The sequence below is a fragment of the Arachis duranensis genome, chromosome 1 (genome assembly GCF_000817695.3).
Source record: "Arachis duranensis cultivar V14167 chromosome 1, aradu.V14167.gnm2.J7QH, whole genome shotgun sequence".
NCBI classification, from domain to species: Eukaryota; Viridiplantae; Streptophyta; class Magnoliopsida; order Fabales; family Fabaceae; genus Arachis; species Arachis duranensis.
In genome coordinates this window covers 75111035-75129708 of record NC_029772.3, presented here as the reverse complement: position 1 = coordinate 75129708, position 18674 = coordinate 75111035, and the positions used below count along the sequence as shown (strand labels likewise).

General features: G+C 38.4%; 1 protein-coding gene across 1 annotated transcript; it reads right to left on the bottom strand.

Annotated features, from left to right (window-relative positions):
- Positions 1–10603: 10603 nt before the first annotated feature.
- Positions 10604–12714, bottom strand: LOC107494014 (uncharacterized). The gene is made up of 2 exons (XM_016115052.1): positions 12098–12714; positions 10604–11726 (listed from the first exon to the last, which is right to left on the bottom strand). Exons 1-2 carry the CDS (start codon positions 12712–12714, stop codon positions 10604–10606), a joined length of 1740 nt encoding a protein of 579 aa, XP_015970538.1.
- Between the last annotated feature and the right edge of the window lie 5960 nt (positions 12715–18674).

The window sequence follows — 18674 nt, the reverse complement described above, 5'->3', positions numbered from 1 at the left end:
TATATCTTTTGGATCCCTTAATCGGAATCTTCGTGGTATAAGCTAGAATTGATGGCGGCATTCAAGAGAATCCGGAAGGTCTAAACCTTGTCTGTGGTATTCTGAGTAGGATTCAAGGATTGAATGACTGTGACGAGCTTCAAACTCGCGATTGTGGGGTGTTAATGACACTGGATTCTATTCTGACATGATCGAGAACCGCTAGATGAATAGCCGTGCTGTGACAGAGCGCGTTGAACATTTTCACTGAGAAGACGAGACTGTAGCCACTGACAACGGTCATGCCTAACATACAGCTTGCCATGGAAAGTAGTAAGAAGGATTGGATGAAGACAGTAGAAAAGCAGAGAGACGGAAGGGACAAAGCATCTCCATACGCTTATCTGAAATTCTCACCAATGAATTGCATAAGTATCTCTATCTTTATTTTATGTTTTATTTATCTTTTAATCATTAATCCTCCATAACCATTTAAATCCGCCTGACTGAGATTTACTAGATGACCATAGCTTGCTTCATACCAACAATCTCCGTGGGATCGACCCTTACTCGCGTAAGGTTTATTACTTGGACAACTCAGTGCACTTGCTGGTTAGTTGTGCGAAGTTGTGATAAAGAGTTGAGATTACAATTGAGCGTACCATGTTGATGGTGCCATTGATGATCACAATTTCGTGCACCAATGAGGAAGAAGTTAAACAAAGTGAAAATAAATGACTGAATAAAGTAAATAAATAAGAAAAAAAATTGCTCAATCTAGTGAGCTTCCAACTTAATCATTGTTGATACAAAATCAATCCCCAGCAATGGTGCCATAAAGTTGATGCACAAAAACTTGCTCTCAGCAAATTACCCTTCGGCAAATATACCGAATTTGTCGTCAAGTAAAAACTCACAAGAGAGTGAGGTTGAATCCCACAGGGATTGATTGGTCAAGCAACTTTAGTTGGAAGAGTATGCTAGTTGAGCTAAACAGAGTGTAGTTTGAGAATTACAGAAAATTAAATGGCAGAAAAGTAAATAGTAGAAAATAAAGTGCCGAATCTTAAATGGGGATTTGGGGTAATGAGCATGAAAATAAATGACAGAAATAAAGAGAATGGGTAAGATCAGAAATGGGGAATTCATTGGGCTCAGGAGATGTTGTATTTTCCGGATCAAATTCATTTTCATCTCTTCCTCAATCAATGCATCTATTGATCTCCTTGGCAATCCTAGGTGATTAAATTCCAATTCCTTGGTAATCCAATCTCTCTAAGCTTGAACAATTGCCCAATTCCTTGATTTAATTGCTCATGGGAAGAGATGAAGTATGGTCACTGATTATACCACATGTATTTCCAAATCAAAGTGTTGGGAGGATTCACTACAAGAAAAATACCCATTCAGCCACACTTTTTTTAAGCTACATTTGAAAAGCGTAGCCTATTCTATGAATAGGCTACGCTTTTCTCCGTGTTGCCTTTTTATAAGAGAAAAGGATACACAATTGTGACATCATTTAAAAAGCGTAGCCTTAGGTATTATAGAAATCACTTATAAAGCGTAGCCGTAGGTTGATATCTATAGGTTCACTTTTCATATCAAAGTAGACGCTTTTAAAGAGTAACTTATTTATTATATTTTGGGTGCACTTTAAAAGTGATGCCTAATGTATGTGGGCCAAATCCTAACACTTAGTGAAATTTTATTCCCTATTCAATTCCTCAAAAAGCGCACACACACACTACACGTTCAATTCGGGTAACCCTCACCTTCGCCAATCCATTCGCGCACAATCCTCACCTTCACCATTCTCACCTTCAACACTCATCACCTACGACACTCATCACCTTTGCCTTCTCACCATCGCTGTGACCGTCGCCACCCAGTCACCACTCACCGCTAGTCACAACTCACCACTCACCACATGGCTGCGCCACTCACCAGTCACCAGCTCACACTCTCATCCTCACTCACACACACAAAAGAGGGAAAAATCAGAAAAGGGAAGAATGGGAAGAAGAAGAGAAGAAGAGAGGAGAGGGGAAGGAAAGAGAGGATGACGCCAGCTAGGGCTCCGCCGTGCGGACCATCGTCGTTGCGTGCACTGACCGTCGCCTCAGCATCGCCATCTCGTGCACTCACCGTCACCGCTCAGCATCATCGTCGTGTGTGCTCACTGTAACGTGCTCAACATCGTCGTCGTCGCTCAGCATCATCATCGCCGCTCACCTGAGAAGGTATGTATCGATTTTCAATTTGTTTTGTGAAATTTGGGAGGTTTTGGGTTCCAATTTAGGGTTTTTAATTAGGGGTTTCAGCTTCTGGACATGACACTGATAGGAATTGGGGGTTTTACTGCATGAATAGTTTTAGCTTCCTGGTAGCTGAGAAGCAATCGCAGACCACCTACAATAATTCTCAATCTTATTCTCTTTTTGTCGCTCGTCATCTCACTTTTGATCTCATTCGCTCTCTCTTTGTCTCACCCTCTCTCTTACTTGTTCTCTGTGTATGGATTTTTCTTTTGGGAATTTTTAAAGGTTTTGGGGGTTCTATTTTTGGGGCTTCCTAATTTTATGAGTTTCTGCTTCTTGCTTCGTTAGGATTTTCATTTTTGTTTGAGAAGATTATTGGCCTCAAGTGTGCGAATTGTCGCCTCTTCAAACAGAGTTTATTATTTCGAACACCATTTGTGGTTTGTGTGTGCTATGAATTTGCAGAGCTAATGCAAATAGAAGCCAGAAAATTGGGAATTGCTTGGGTGCTTCAAATTGGTTTTTGAGGGAGTGATGATAGTGATATTGCTGGAAGCCACGGGAACAAGGTAATAGGACAAGTTTAGTGGATTTGAATTTCTAATCAATTGTTTTGTGTTAGCATTGGGAAGCTGTTAACTTTGTCATATCATGATTTAGCCCCTAAAATTTATGTTAAATATACCAGCAAAATCTACATGCTTATATCCTATACCTGCAATATATTTTCCACCGTAACTATTCTTGGTTTATGTTTCCTTTTTTCTTTTTCTTAATGTGCACATGCATGTAGAGAAAAAGTGAATCATCAAGGAACAGAGCTAATTAGTAATTAGAATTCTTCTTTGTTTATGATAGAATTATGTTCCAATAGTGTTTAACGATTTTTCACGATGTAGCCATAAATGGACTTAGGAGAGTAGGAATTCTTCTCATTTATTTTGGGGTCTTTACTTATATTCTCAAAAGCCCAAACTCAGCAGACCAGACTCCATTGCTGTACTTGGAATTTTCTTTGTTTATGTCTTGTAATTCCTTTTGAATGCTAAATAGATCAAGAAATATCATAATGAAAATATCCTCAAATGAAAGTGTTAGGCTACAAGCAACTTTTACATGCTTTCTATGCTTTTATATGGATGGGTGTGCTATAAGCCATTTATATGTCTTCACTTGCTGAATTTACATTTTAGGAAGGATAATACATAAACATATCTTCCATTTCTTTATTTACATATATTTTAATTTTTAATGTTCCATGTCAGTGTTTGTCTGTCTATATTTCTGTATATCTCCCATGCACTGTATTCATCCAATATAAAGTTGAGATGAAGAATTGTGGATTGTGTCAAAGTTTATTATATTAAATTTGGATGATTGTTTTATTTCAGTGATTTTATTTTTAGTATATATAATATATTTATATTTATTAAAAGTGGAAAAGGAAGAAACTCTTTATACCTCTTCTAAAGAATTTTTATTCTAATCCTTTTGTTTAGAGATGAAGGAATAGTTGTTAAAGACCTCAGTTCTAAATAGAAGCCTAGTGATCAAAGTGGAAAGTGGCTAAAATTGAAGCCTGAGTACATTCAAGCTGGCGCTGATCTGGATGTGCTTATCATAGGTAATCATAGGTATATGATTTATGTCGTTAAGAACATATTGTTATACACACATCAAAAAGCAGCTTGTGTAACATGGTCATTTTAAATTTGGCTGTTTTGACACTTAATAGGAGGTTATTATGGCTCTGGACGATGTGGAGGGGAGGTTTGGTTTCTTCCCTAACATTTGACTTTCTGACTGATTGTTCTCTTGTTCTTTATATGACCTTGTAGGGACATGTTTTCCATTTCAGGTTGCTCAGTTCTTGGTGGGCACTAAAACCTTACTTCCGGTGGGATTAATTTTATTCTTTATTCATTTGGGTTCTTGGTGTGGTTAGGACATGTTGCTTGGTCATTGAACTTCTTATGCACTTTGCCAGATTGAATCCGCACTTCCAACCTTGGCATGACCGATTAGGTCTTTAGATCAAAATGAAAATGCTATTGTGGGATCTCTCAAGCAGAGCCTGGTTAGTTGCTGTTTTTAGTCCCATTATTGTTATTTTATGATTGCTATATTATGATTTTCAAAGAATAAGATCAAAAACCAGTTCTTGAATAAACAATCTATATAACTCTTATTTTTCTCTTTAGAATTTTCTGGTATGTGACAGATTTTTTGCTATATTGGCAATTTCAGTAATATTTTTGTTTTATAGTTCTTCAGTTCATCCTATCTGTGTCATATTGTGGGACAATGTTCTGAGCACTGAATAGCTTTCTTCCAAGTACAATCTTAATTAAGAAACCATACCAAAGCTAGAAAATTTAGGAGGAAAATCTGAGATGTGAAACTAAATGGAGTATTGATTAGAGTTAGCAGTAGGAAAAGGGATTTCAGTTTACAAAAGGAATATTAGTAATATATGTACTAATTGTTTCATAGGGTTATAATATTAATAATGACTACTTCAAGATGATATATTACCAAAGTTGATGACATGTACTGGCTCTCATGAGGATCTTTTTAAGAAAGAAATAGCAAAATATGACCATATTTGTGAAGAAATAGCTCAAAATATTGAGGCACCATTTGATTCTAACAACTATTTGCTTCTCTTTACAGGCTCAACATGATGAATTCTTGGCTCTCTTCAATCTTGAAGACTATTCTATATTGTGTATTATGAATACTCAATTAACTTCATTCTAGTACTGATGGATCATTATTATAAATATATTTTAGTTAGAGATAATTTTTATTATTTAAAGAAATTATTTAGTATAATTATGTATTTATTTTTATTTTATAATATTTAATTCATGTAATTAAAAGTACCTATAGTATAAAAAAAAGAGGAACCTAAGGCTACACTTATAAAAAGTAGCCATGGTATATAATGTGGCTACGCTTTACCAGTGATGCAGTAGCATTGAAAAGCGTAGCCTTTGGTCCTGGACAGCATCACTTGAAAAGCGTACCCTATTCCCAAATGCCAAAAGCGTAGCCATTGGTCCAGAAAAGCGTAGCCTTTGAGAATAGGCCACGGCCGAATAGGAATCACCCAAAAAGCGTAGCCGTAGCCAAGAAAGGGTAGCCGTAGCCTAAGGCATCATTTTTTTTCACTTTTGGCTACACTTTTCAAGTGTACCTGAATGGGTGTTTTTCTTGTAGTGATTACATGTTACTATATTGGCCCAGACCCCAATTTGGTCCAACATGAGGAAGCATTTCTATCATGATCTCCTCATCCCTTTTCCAAGGCTCAGAGGAGATCTAATTATGGAGAGTTTCTTTTCCAAGACAACTAACCAATTGAATTAAGATCGAAAACTTTCTAGTAAATCAAAAGAGAAGAAAGAAGAGAATAAAAACTATAATTGATCCATCAAATTACAACAGAGCACCCTAACCCAATGAAAGGGGTTTAGTTGTTCATAGCTCTAGAAATGGAAAATGGCAGAAAATAATACATCCAAGCTAAAAGTGCAGAAAAGTAAATATACAGAGAGTAGTTCTCCAAGGAGCCAAGCTTCTCTATAGTTTAAAACTACTCCTATATATACTACTCCTCTTGATCTTCTAGTGAGTTCTTCAAGTCTTGGATGTGGGCTTTGGATCTTGAATTGAAGCAGTTCCAATCTTTAGTGGGCCTAGCTTGTAGAGAAGTATAAATTAGGCATGGGCGTTAGTGAATTTAACATTAAGTGACATTGTGGGTTCAAAAACGTTAGTGGCAATCACAATTTTCACTAACATTCCAACCCCATATAGCCTACGTTAACTCCAACGTTAGTGACACTAACGTGACCACTAACGTTGCCCTGTAAATCTTCGCTAGCATTATTGGGACTCACCTTTCCCAATAACGTTGGCTTATAACCCATCGCAAGCGTTATTAGGACTCACCTTTTCCATTAACGTTGCCTTATGCCCTTTGTCCCTACGTTAGAGTTCACGTTAGTGTAACTAACGTGGCTCTTAACATGGCTATGCCTCACCTTTGAGAGCGTTAGTGACATTTACCTTTGTCACTAACGCTCAAAGTGCCCCTACTCGCCATGTTAGAGCTCACGTTAACTCAGTTAACGTGGCTACTAACGTGGTAGTAATGCCATCTTCCAAAGTTAGTGACAAAGGTGAGTGTTACTAACGTTGGCTCATCAATCTCAGCTCTACGTTAACTTTCACGTTAGTGGTCTTAACATGACCACTAACGTGGGCAATGCTAGTTGATCCAACGTTAGTGACAAAGGTGAGTGTCACTAACGTTGGCATTGTTCCTCTCTTCCACGTTAGAGTTCACGTTAACTAAGTTAACGTGACTCTTAACGTGGCTCATTGCCAAATCTTAGAACGTTAGTGGTGTTCACGTTCACCACTAACGTTGGAGCTTTCTTTTGTCTCCACGTTAACTACCACGTTAACTTAGTTAACGTGGCAATTAACGTGGGCTTATAATGGCTTCGCGGGCGTTATTGGTGATCACTTTTCTCCTTAACGTTGCAAGCTATTTACCATTCACGTTAGTGGTCATGTTAACTAGATTAACGTGAGTACTAACGTGGTTCTTCCTTGCTTCCTTTGTCTTGAAATCAAGCAAATAAAGTGCATCATAGCTCTAGCCAAAGTCATGAGATTATGCATCATCAATTTATCATTTAATTCTAGCAAAATCCTCATGAAATCATGTGAAATTCGAAATAGTTGCTTGAATCAAGGTGTAAGTGTATTTTCATCCAAAACTTGCCTTATTCACTAAGAAAATGCATGAAACTACCTTAAAACAGTAAAGAAAAGGTCAGTGAAACTGGCCTAGATGCCCTGGCATCAGAAGGAACACAAGAAATTGGGGAGAAGACCAGCAAGAAGTGACGTGGGCGCATGGCTCACGTAACCGCGTGAAATGGGAAATTCACAGCGACACGAATGCGTACCTGACGGGAACGCATGGATTGAAAGTTGCACGAGTGACGCGAATGGGTGGACGACGCGCACGCGTGGCACGGAAAATGCTGACTGACGCGAACGCGTGGACGACGCGGTCGCGTGACGTGCGCGATCTGCAGAATTACAGAAAGCGCTAGCATAGATCCTGGGCCACATTTTAATCCAGATTTTGGCCCAGAAACACAGATTAGAGCCAGGAAACATGCAGAGACAAGACATAACATTCGTTCCAGAGAATTCTTAGTTTTTAGATCTGATTTTACTCCTCCTTTAGGTTTTCCCTTTACACACTCATAGTTCTTATGATTTGGTTTTTATTGCTTTTTGGCTGGGATATTGAGAAGAGTTAATACCTCTGCCAGACTTCATCACTCTAGTTTGTTCTCTTTACTTGTTGCTTACTATTTCATATCCTTAATTTGTTTAGATTTACAATTGGATTATTTTTAGAATTTAGTAATACAGAAACCATTTTTATTTTTAGTTGATCTTTTTGATTATTGTCTATCATGTCTTTCCTTATTCCTTATTTTTACTTTGTGAAGTTTACATCCATGATGAGTGAGTAGTTCTCTAACTTGATTGGGAGTTGATTGAAAGGGGACCCTTGAGTTGGAACGCTCAAGAGTAAAATTGATAATTAGGTTTATTGTTGGATGGTTCTCTAGTCACTAACACTAATCCTTCCCAAGGGGGAGGATTAGGACTTGTGAATAGAAGTAGACTTCCAACTTACTTGACTTTCCTTTACCTAGTAAAGGATAACTAAGTAGACTAACCTTCAATTATCAATTGATATTGGGAAAACTCCAACAAGGATAGAACTTCCGATTAATCTACTCCCGGTCAAGATTTTTATTTAAATTACATCAATTCTCTAATTTAATTTTCCGTTTATCAAATTCAAAACCATTTTGGAAAACCTCTGATTAATAAGATAGCACATCTTCCTGCAACTCGTTGGGAGACGACCTGGGATTCATGCTCCCAATATTTTAATTCTAATTTTGTGACAACCCTTTTAAATTGATAAGCGAATTTTTGTTGGTTAAGAATTGTACCTGCAACGCATCACTCATATTAATTTCTTAATCTGCCAATTTCCGCCACATCAGCCCTTCCATTCTTTTGTTGCAAAAGTGTGAACCTTGGTCACTCACAATTGCTCTTGGTGACCCAAAGTGACAAATTATATTATTCCTCACAAAAGAAAGAACTACATTAGCATCGTCCGTCCGGGTAGGTATCGCTTCCACCCATTTGGACACATAATCGATGGCTAGTAGAATGTATAGAAAACCATTAGAGTTTGGGAATGGCCCCATGAAGTTGATACCCCAAACATCAAAGATTTCACAAAATACCATGTTTTTTTGGGGGATTTCATCCTTCTTAGAAATATTACCAAATCTAAGGCATTGAGAACAAGATTTGCAATAAAGAGAAGAGTCTTTAAGAAGGGTTGGCCACCAAAATTCACAATCAAGGACCTTTCTTGCCGTCCTTTGAGGTCCATAATGTCCACCTCCCTCGGAGGAATGGCAAGCGTCTAAGATTGCTTGGAATTCGGTTTGGGGGATGCACCTTCGGACTACTTAGTCCACTCCACATCTCCAAAGGTAGGGATCATCCCATACATAATATTTGGATTCGCTTTTTAGCTTATCCTTTTGATGTTTGGAGAGGTTAGGAGGAAAGGTGTGGGAAACCAAGTAGTTTGCTATTGGAGCATACCAAGGAATAACTTCTGAGATTGAGTGCAAGCCCTCAAGGGGAAAAGAATCATTGATAGGAGCGGCATCGCCGTTGGTGCGTTCACAGCGACTTAAATGATCCGCCACTAAGTTTTGCGAACCACTCCTATCTTTGATTTCCAAATCAAATTCTTACAAAAATAAAACCCATCTAACCAATCTCGGTTTGGATTCCTTCTTAGCAAACAAATATTTTAACGCCGCATGATCCGAGTACACTACTACCTTAGAACCAAGAAGATAGGCTCAGAATTTATCCAAAGCAAAAACAATAGCCAAGAGTTCCTTCTCGGTAGTAGTGTAATTGGATTGGGCCCCATCTAGTATTTTTTATGCATAGGCTATGACATATGGATTCTTACCCTCGCGTTGTGCTAACGCGGCTCCCACCGCATAGTTTGAAGCATCACACATTATTTCAATCGGCCAACTCCAATCTGGCCCTCTTACGATAGGAGCTTGTGTCAATGCCACTTTAAGCTTGTCAAAAGCTTCCATGCACTCCTTGCTTAGATCAAACTCAATGTCCTTTTGCAATAGTCGAGATAGAGGCAATGCTACCTTACTAAAGTCCTTGATAAATCTTCGGTAAAATCCTGCATGTCCAAGGAACGAATGGACTTTCCTCTCGGAGGAGGGGTAAGGCAAGCTAGACATAACACTGATTTTTGCCGGATCTACGGAAATACCTTCTTTAGAAAAAATATGTCCTAAAACAATGCCTTGCCTAACCATAAAATGGCACTTTTCAAAATTTAAGACAAGGTTTGATTTAGTGCATCTTTCCAAAACTTTTTCAAGATTATGCAAGCAATGATCAGAAGAATCACCATACACGCTGAAATCATCCACGAAAACTTCCATGCATTGCTCTAAAAGATCCACAAATATGCTCATCATGCACCTTTGGAAAGTTGCCGGTGCATTGCATAAGCCGAATGGCATACACTTATAGGCATAGGTTCCAAAGGGGCAAGTAAATGTTATTTTTTCTTGGTCTTCTAGAGCAATGTGTATTTGGAAGTATCCCGAATAACCATCTAGAAAATAATAATGAGAATTACCGGCTAATCGATCAAGCATTTGGTTGATAAACGGTAGTGGGAAATGATCTTTTCTAGTGGCCGCATTCAACCTTCGGTAGTCTATGCACACCCTTCAAGAGTTTTGCACCTTTGTTGCTATAAGTTCCCCGCTCTCATTCTTGATTGTGGTCACCCTAGATTTCTTTGGCACTACTTGGACCGGGCTTACCCATTCACTATCCGAAATGGGGTAGATGATGTCTACTTCTAGTAGCCGGGTGACCTCTTATTTCACAACCTCTAGAATGGTAGGATTGAGTCGCCTTTGAGGTTGTCGAACGGGTCTAGCTCCTTCTTCGAGAAATATTTGGTGCTCGCATACTTGGGGGCTTATTCCCACTAGATCCGCCAAGCTCCACCCTATGGCCCTTTTGTTCTTCCTCAAGATACATAGCAACTTTTCTTCTTGTTGAGGATTTAGTTCCCTTGCATTAATCACGGGGAACTTGTGGGCTTCATCAAGATATGAGTACTTTAGGTGGGGTGGTAGTGGCTTTAATTCTACCTTTTGGTCTTGACTTGAGGTTTAAACTTCCGGATGATCCGGATGGGGTAATGCGTTCGCTTCCCTTGGATTGTCACTTGTGTCTTCAATCATATGCTTCTCATCTAACTTTACAAGATGCACTTCGGCCACAATGTTGTCAATTGGGTCACACCGGAATAGAGAATGATTATCCAGTGGGTGTTTCATTGCTTCTTCTAGGCTAAAACTCACGACTCTCCCATCTATTTCAAACGAGTAGGTTCCCAAGTAGGCATCTAACTTGAATCTAGAGGTCCTCAAAAATGGTCTCCCAAGTAGGATAGATGATGCCCTCTCGGACTCGCTTGATGGCATCTCAAGAATGTAAAAATCAATTGGAAACACCAACCTTTTTATATTCACCAATACATCTTCCGCAACACCCATCACGGTTATTATGCTTTTGTCCGCCAAAACAGATCTTGCCGTTGACCTCTTCAATGGTGGTAGCCTCAATATACGGTAGACAGAAAGAGGCATAATGCTAACACATGCACCAAGATCACACATACAATCTATAAAGTGAACCCCATCTACGGTACAAGTGACCATGCACGGGCCCGGATCATCACACTTCTCAGGTAATGCTCCCATTAAAGCGGAAATAGAACTCCCCAGTGGGATAGTCTCTAACTCAAGAATTCTATACTTGTTCATACATAAATCCTTAAGAAATTTTGCACATTTAGGTACTTGATGGATAGCATTAAAAAGGGGGATAGTTACCTTAACTTTCTTGAACATCTCTACCATTTTGGGGTCAAGTTCCATACGCTTCCTAGCTTTCTTTGCAAGTGTAGGAAATGTGATTGGTTGAGCAATTTCTTCTTCCACGGCTCCCTTATTCTTGGGGACCTCACTTGTTGGTTGAGTCTCTTCCTCCTCAACTATGACTTGTGCTTCCTCCTCCTCTTCTATTTCTTCTATCTCGATTTCCTCCTCTTCTTGAGTAATTATGATCGAACTTGGGTCCTTTACCTTATTCTCTTTCAATTGAGTCCCAGATCTCAAGGTAATGGCATTAATGCCACCTTTGGGATTAGGTTGAGGTTGAGAGGGAATGGCACTAGAATTTGGGGCTTGAGGAGCGGAAGTAGAGGGGGGTCCATGCGTGCAAGAAGAGCTTATAGAGTAGATGTAAGACTGGTAAGGCCGGAAGCAAGCGTGGTTTGAAGCTCTTTTTGGCCTTGGAGAATAGTCCGGAGTGTATCATCTTGATTGGGAGAAGTGGAAGGGTATGTGATTTGAAGGGCTTGTGATTGGTTGGGTGGTGGTTGTTGATGTGGTGGTTGATAGGTTTGGTAATTTCTTCCTTGGTTTTGTTGGGTGTATGATTGGCTTTGGGAGTATGGTCGATTTTGTGAGTTGTTGTTGTTCCATCTTTGATTGCCTTCATTATTATTGTTGTCCCTACCTCCTTGTTGGTGATTGTCTCTCCAATTTAGATTATAATTGCCACCCCCTTGATTTTAGCTTCCTCCTTGTTGGGGATACCCTTGATTGAAATTGCCGCCTTGTTGGTAGTACCCTTGATTCGGGCGGTCATAAAAGTTGTGGGTAGCCCCCAAGGTGTTATCTTCTTGAAGACTTGGGCACTCGTCCGTGTAGTGGGAATAGCAAGAACAAATGCCACACACTTTTTGGGGGACCAATTGTTGACTATATTGTTGAGGGGGTGGTGGAGGTTGTTGTTGATGAGGTTGTTGTTGATAAGGTTGTTGTTGACCCAATTGGAGTTGCTTTAGGATGTTTGTCATCTCGCCCAAGGATTTGGCAAGAGCGGTGGTCTCGCTACTAGAGAATACTTCATTCACAGTTTTTGGGCGATTGACTCTCCGTCTAACATGTTGGTTGGACTCGGCTAAGTCGCCAATGAGTTGCCATGCTTCCTCCGCCGTCTTATATTTAGACAAAGAACCATTGCTAGAGGAATCCAAAAGAGTCTTCTCTTGTTCTCGCATCCCTTGGCATATGTAGCCGAGCAACACTTGAGTGTCAATCATGTGGTTGGGGCACGCATCAAGAAGTTTGCGAAACCGCTCCCAATACTCGCATAGGGGTTCCGTTTCGCCTTGCACAATGCATGAGATCACCTTCCTTAGCTTGTCCATCCTTTCTGGGGGCAAAAATTTTTCTAAGAACCCTCTTCTAAGCAAGTCCCAATCGGAAATAACATTACTAGGTAGAGTGTAGAACCACTCTTTAGCTTTATCCTCAAGAGAGAATGGGAAAGCAAACAACCATATAGCAACTTCATCGGATCCTTCCCGTCTAGTTGTTGAGCATATACTATAAAATCTTTGAGGTGTCGAATAGGTTCTTGTGCGGGAAGTCCATGGAACTTAGGTAGGAGGTGAATCAAAGCGGTCTTGAGTTCAAAATTCGTGTTCAAGTTGGGATGAAGCACATGAACAAGTTGAAGAACATAATCCGGTGCACCCGCTTCCTTGAGAGTAACTCTCCTTGGAGCGGCCATGGTGTCGGCACCTAGATCTAAGAAGAATTATTAGTAGTATTAACGAAGGGATAGCTAGTGCCTTCTTCGAATGACGGTTCGGAATTCACTTCGGGTAAGGTTGGTGAATTGGTAGGAACTTTTTCACCTTCCCCAAAGGTTAACCACCTCCGAGCTTGCCTAATGTGGAGCAAAGTTCGTTCAATTTTCAGATCAAATGGGGCTAAGCTCGGATTCGGTTGTGAACGCGTCATGCAATGAAGGGAGTGTAAAGCTCATGGCAACAAGTGGAATTAGACAAAGATTAATCCTATATAAATCAAACAAAGAAGCAATCAAGAGAAAATACAAGTATGTACATATACACATATTTACACTAAATAATAACATGGCACACATAAGCAAATCCCCAGCAACGGTGCCATTTTGATAAACAAAATTTTGTATGTCGATATAGAATTTAATAGTGAATACAATCGTGAGTATAGTCTAATCGACACTCAAATCTCGTATCAAACAATTCTACAATCTACAATCGAGAGTATTAATCTCCCGAGTCGTCCTCCCTTGGAATTGCTATAGAATACATGTTATTGATTAGGAAGCTTTTGTTGTGGTTTTTTGAAGATTGGTATACTAGTTCAAGCTAGCAAAAGTAGATAACAAACAATCAATATTAAAGGACTTGGCCAAGGGTTAACATTGGAAGTTCTATCACTATAGTTTCCTTCAATTATGATAACAATTAAGTCTTGCTTTACTTAGTTGACCCCTAATTATAGAGGAGATTCAAATGAAAGTAATTAGCTTGAGTCAAAAATCCTAGCTTCACCCTAAGGGAATCTAGATTTACTGCACTCCAAACCAATTAGCAATTCTTAATTCTCAATCAACAATTGACATCCACTATTCAAGTTTTTCCAATGGTTCAAACCCTAAGCCAAGTGAAAGACTTTTACTCCATAACTAGTGTTGGCATTTTATCAAATATTTGGTGAGCATTCATAAGAGGCATTATGAATTTGAGATGAAGAATTGAATTCAAGAGTTCTAAATCACACAAACATCAACAATTGAACAATTACAAGTAATGGATATGAAAGTACCTCAAGTCACTAGTTCCAAATCCAAGTAACAAAGTCAAAGCTAGATCCAAAGTGAGAGGATCAAAGAACACAAAATGAGAATAAGAGAAGAGTAGATCTACTAATTGCATCAAAATAAAAGTGTATTACAATGGATCTCACCAAGAAAATCAAAAGAGAATTGCAATGGAGAATGAAATCCTAGAGAGAGGTTGGAGGTTTTCTCTCTATCCAAAATGTAACCAACTCTCAAAAATATCTAAGAAAGTGTCCAAAATGAGTGAATCCTCTAAACCCCTCAATCCTTGGCCTTCTTAAGCTTTTTCCTGCCAAAACTCTTCCTCAAAACAGGGTTTCTAACTGCTTCCACGCGCTGGTCACGTGCCTCTTAAAAAATCACGTGTGGCAATCAGTGCGTACGCACACAACACGCGTACGCGTCCCTGGGGCATTTGCAATCCGCGCGCAGGCGTAATGTGCACGGACGCGCCATGTGTGCGCGCGCCACTGCTAAAGTTTCCAAAGCTCAATTTTCCATGCTCCTTTCCTTTGTGCATGCTCCCATTCTCTTCTCCAAGTCATCTTTGCCCTATAAACTCTGAAACCACCTAACACCTGGGTCACGGTATCGAATGACACTAGAGGAGGATTAAAAATATATCTAATTGAGTGCAAAAGAAGCATGTTTTCATCCATGAGGCAAAGTTGGGAAAGGAACACAAAATCATGTATTTTCATATGAATAAGTGTGTAGGATAATTGATAAAACCCTCGAAATCAATACAAGATAAACCCTAAAACTGGGGTTTATCAGTGGCACGCTAAACCCTGGGCGTGGCACGCCAAACCCTGGGTGTGCCGCGATAGTTCAACTATCCAGAGAGGAAAAGAAGAAGACAAAGGCCTGGGCATGCCACTTGGGCTCTAAGGAGTGGCACGCCAGGCTAACCAAAACTTAACAAGGCCTGAGCGTGCCACTTGGGCTCGAAGGCGTGGCACGCCAGGCTAACCAAGACTTAACAAGGCCTGGGCGTGCCACTTGGGCTCGAAGGCGTAGCACGCCTGGGACACTAACACATCGGGCGTTGATGAGGACCAAAAGTATGGTTTGGATTTTCTCACTAAAAATAGGATTGACATTGCAAGTATAGTCCAAATCCAACAATTGATCATCAATCAAATTATAATTCTAAAGATGTCACAATTCAAAGCAAATGTAAACCGAGAGTATTTAGACTCCCGGGTCGTTCTCCCTAGGAACTAATGCCAATGAGCGCACACAATTTTGGTTGTGAAAAGCAAAGTGGTGTTTTCAATGAAGAAGCAAGCAATAAAGAGATAAAAGAACAAGACAAAATTACAATTAATGAAGTAATGAAAGAACAAAAGAACTATGCATGTAATATAAACAAGTAAAACTATAAAGTGATTAAAAAGTGGCTCAAAACATAAATGAAACCTTGACTTGGGATGAGTTATGGAATCCCTTGCTCGCCATAACCACAACTATGATAATCATGATGGATTAATCTCACCAAGTCAACCCTCACATCAGAGAGTAAGTTAAATGAGCATAAGTGTTCTTAACCCACAAATCCTAGCTTGCTTGCTAATTACCTTAGCAACAAATTAGCGTTAGTGGGAACAAGAATAATTAACAACCCAAGAATTATCACTAAATGTTAGACATTATGGCTCTAGTAATCCATAAACTCATTTTCCTCAAGACAATGGGTGAAAATTACCCCATAATCAAAATTGGCATTTCATCAAACACATAGAGGGCATAAACATAAAACACGGAAAAATTAGGAAATTAATGAAAGCTATGAACCATAAATGATCAAAATCAATAAAGGCAACTCAAACAAACATAAACTAAGCATCAAACATCAAATTCAACAACTAAAAATCCAAAATTGCAAAACTATAAAAATTGGCAAGAGAAATGAAAATATAAGAAAGTGTAGAACAAGTGTAGTAATTAAAAGAGAAATTAAAGAAATACTTACAATGTAAATTGCAAAATCCAAAAGCAAGACTTGAAGTATAAAATTTTACATTGAAACCCTAATGAAAATCCTAAGAGAAAGTTGAGAGAAAACCTAACCTAAACTATCCTAAAACTACTCCTAAAAACTATTCTATGAAGTATGGTAATGTATATCATGATATGGTGTTGCTTCCCCCTTTAAATATGCTTCAAAGCCAAAAGAAATGGGCCAAAAAGACCCCAAAATGCGACCCAGTGCACTTGCTGGTTAGTTGTACCGGAGTTGTGAAAAGTGTGATCACAATTCCGTGCACCAAGTTTTTGGCGCCGTTATTGAGGATTGTTCGAGTTTGGACAACTGACGGTTCATCTTGTTGCTTAGATTAGGAAAAATTTATCTTTTTTGGTTTAAAGTCACTAAATTTGAGTCCTTTATTTTCCTTTCAAAAAAAAGTTTTCAAAAATTTTCAAAATTTGTTCTTGATGTTCATCATGATCTTCAAAGTGTTCTTGGTGTTCATCTTGATATTCAAAGTGTTCTTGCATGCATTATTTGTTTTTATCTTAAATTTCTATGTTTTGTTTCATTTTGTTGTTTTTCTCTCTCCTCATTAAAAGTTCAAAAGTAAAAAAAATATCTTTTCCTTATTCTTCTCATAATTTTCGAAATTTTGAGTTCACTTGGTCAAAAAATTTTAAAATTTAGTTGTTTCTTGTTAGTCAAGTCAAAATTTCAATTTAAAAACTTTATCTTGTCAAAGCTTTTTCAAAATCAATTCTTTTTCATGTTTTTTATGATTTTCGAATTTCGTTCTTAAAATTTTTTAAAATCTTTTTCATTTTTCTTTTAATGTTTTTTAAAATATTAAAACTAATTTTTCAAAAATCTTTTTCTGACTTTTATTTCATATTTTCAAAAATCCTTGCTAACAATTAATGTTTTGATTCAAAAATTTCAAGTTTGTTACAATCTTGTTAAGAAAGGTTCAATCTTTGAATTCTAGAATCATATCTTTTAGTTTCTTGTTAGCCACTTTTTAAAAAATCTTTTTAATTAACTAATTGTTTTAGTTTCTAATTTTCTTGTATTTTTTCAAATTTTCAAAACTAACTTAATTAATTAAATAAAAATAAAAATATTTTTCTTTTTCCTCTTCTTAAAATTTGAATACTCTCTCTCATCTCTTTCTATCTATTTTATTTATTTACTAACATTTCTCTTCTATTCATCTAATAATTCGAACCCTTTCCCTCTCTCTATGTTCGAATTCTTCTTATTCTCTCTCTAACTCATTCTTCTATTCTTCTTTTCCTCTGACACATAAAGGAATCTCTATACTGTAACATAGAGGATTCCACTACTCTCTTTGTTCTCTTCTTTTTCATATGAGCAGGAACATGGATAAAGACATTCTTGTTAAAGTTGATCCTGAACTTGAAAGGACTCTAAAGAAGAAGCTAAGAGAAGCTAAAGCATAACACTCCAGAGAGGACCTTACAGTAAATTTCGAAAAAGAGGCAAACATGGCAGCCGAACCTGAGAACAATGGTGGATCTCTTCATCTGAAGAAAACCCCTGCAGAAGCCCAGGAACTGATTAAGATGGTTGCAAATAACCAGTTCATGTACACTTCTGAATGAAATCCGGTGAATAATGGGATGACTCAGAAGAAATGAGTTCTTGAGATTGATACTCTGAATGGCATATTGGCTTAGAACAAAATATTGACTCAGCAAGTCAATATGATTTCTCATAATTTGACTGGATTTCAAGCTGCATCCAGTAATATTAAAGAAGCCTCCTCTAAAGGAAAAGCTTATGACCCTGAGAATCCTGATGTGGAAAAGGTGAATTACATGGGAGAATCCTATGGAAACGCCTATAATCCTTCATGGAGAAATCATCTAAATTTCTCATGGAAGGATCAACAGAAGCCTCAAAAAGGCTTTAATAATAATAATGGTGGGAGAAATAGGTTTGGCAATAGCAAGCCTTTTCCATCATCTTCTCAGTAACAGACAGAGAATTCTGAGCAGAGCCTTTCTGGCTTAGCAACCATAGTCTCTGATCTATCTAAGACCACTCTCAGTTTCATGACTGAAACAAGGTCCTCCATCAGAAATTTGGAGACACAAGTGGGTTAGCTGAGTAAAAGAGTTACTAAAATCCCTCATAGTACTCTCCCAAGCAATACAGAAGAGAATCCAAAGAGAGAATGCAAGACCATCAATATATCCAAAGTAGTCGAACCTATAGAGGAGGAAGAGGCAGTGATTTCCAGTGAGGAAGACCTCAATGGACGTCCACTGACCACTAAGGAGTTCCCTAATGAGGAACCAAAGGAATCTGAGGCTCATACAAAGACCATAGAGATTTCACTAAACTTACTATTGCCATTCATGAGCTCTGATGAGTATTCTTCCTCTGAAGAGGATGATGATATTATTGAAGAGCAAGTTGCTCGGTATCTAGGAGCAATCATGAAGCTGAATGCCAAGTTAATTGGTAATGAGACTTGGGAGGATGAACCTCTATTG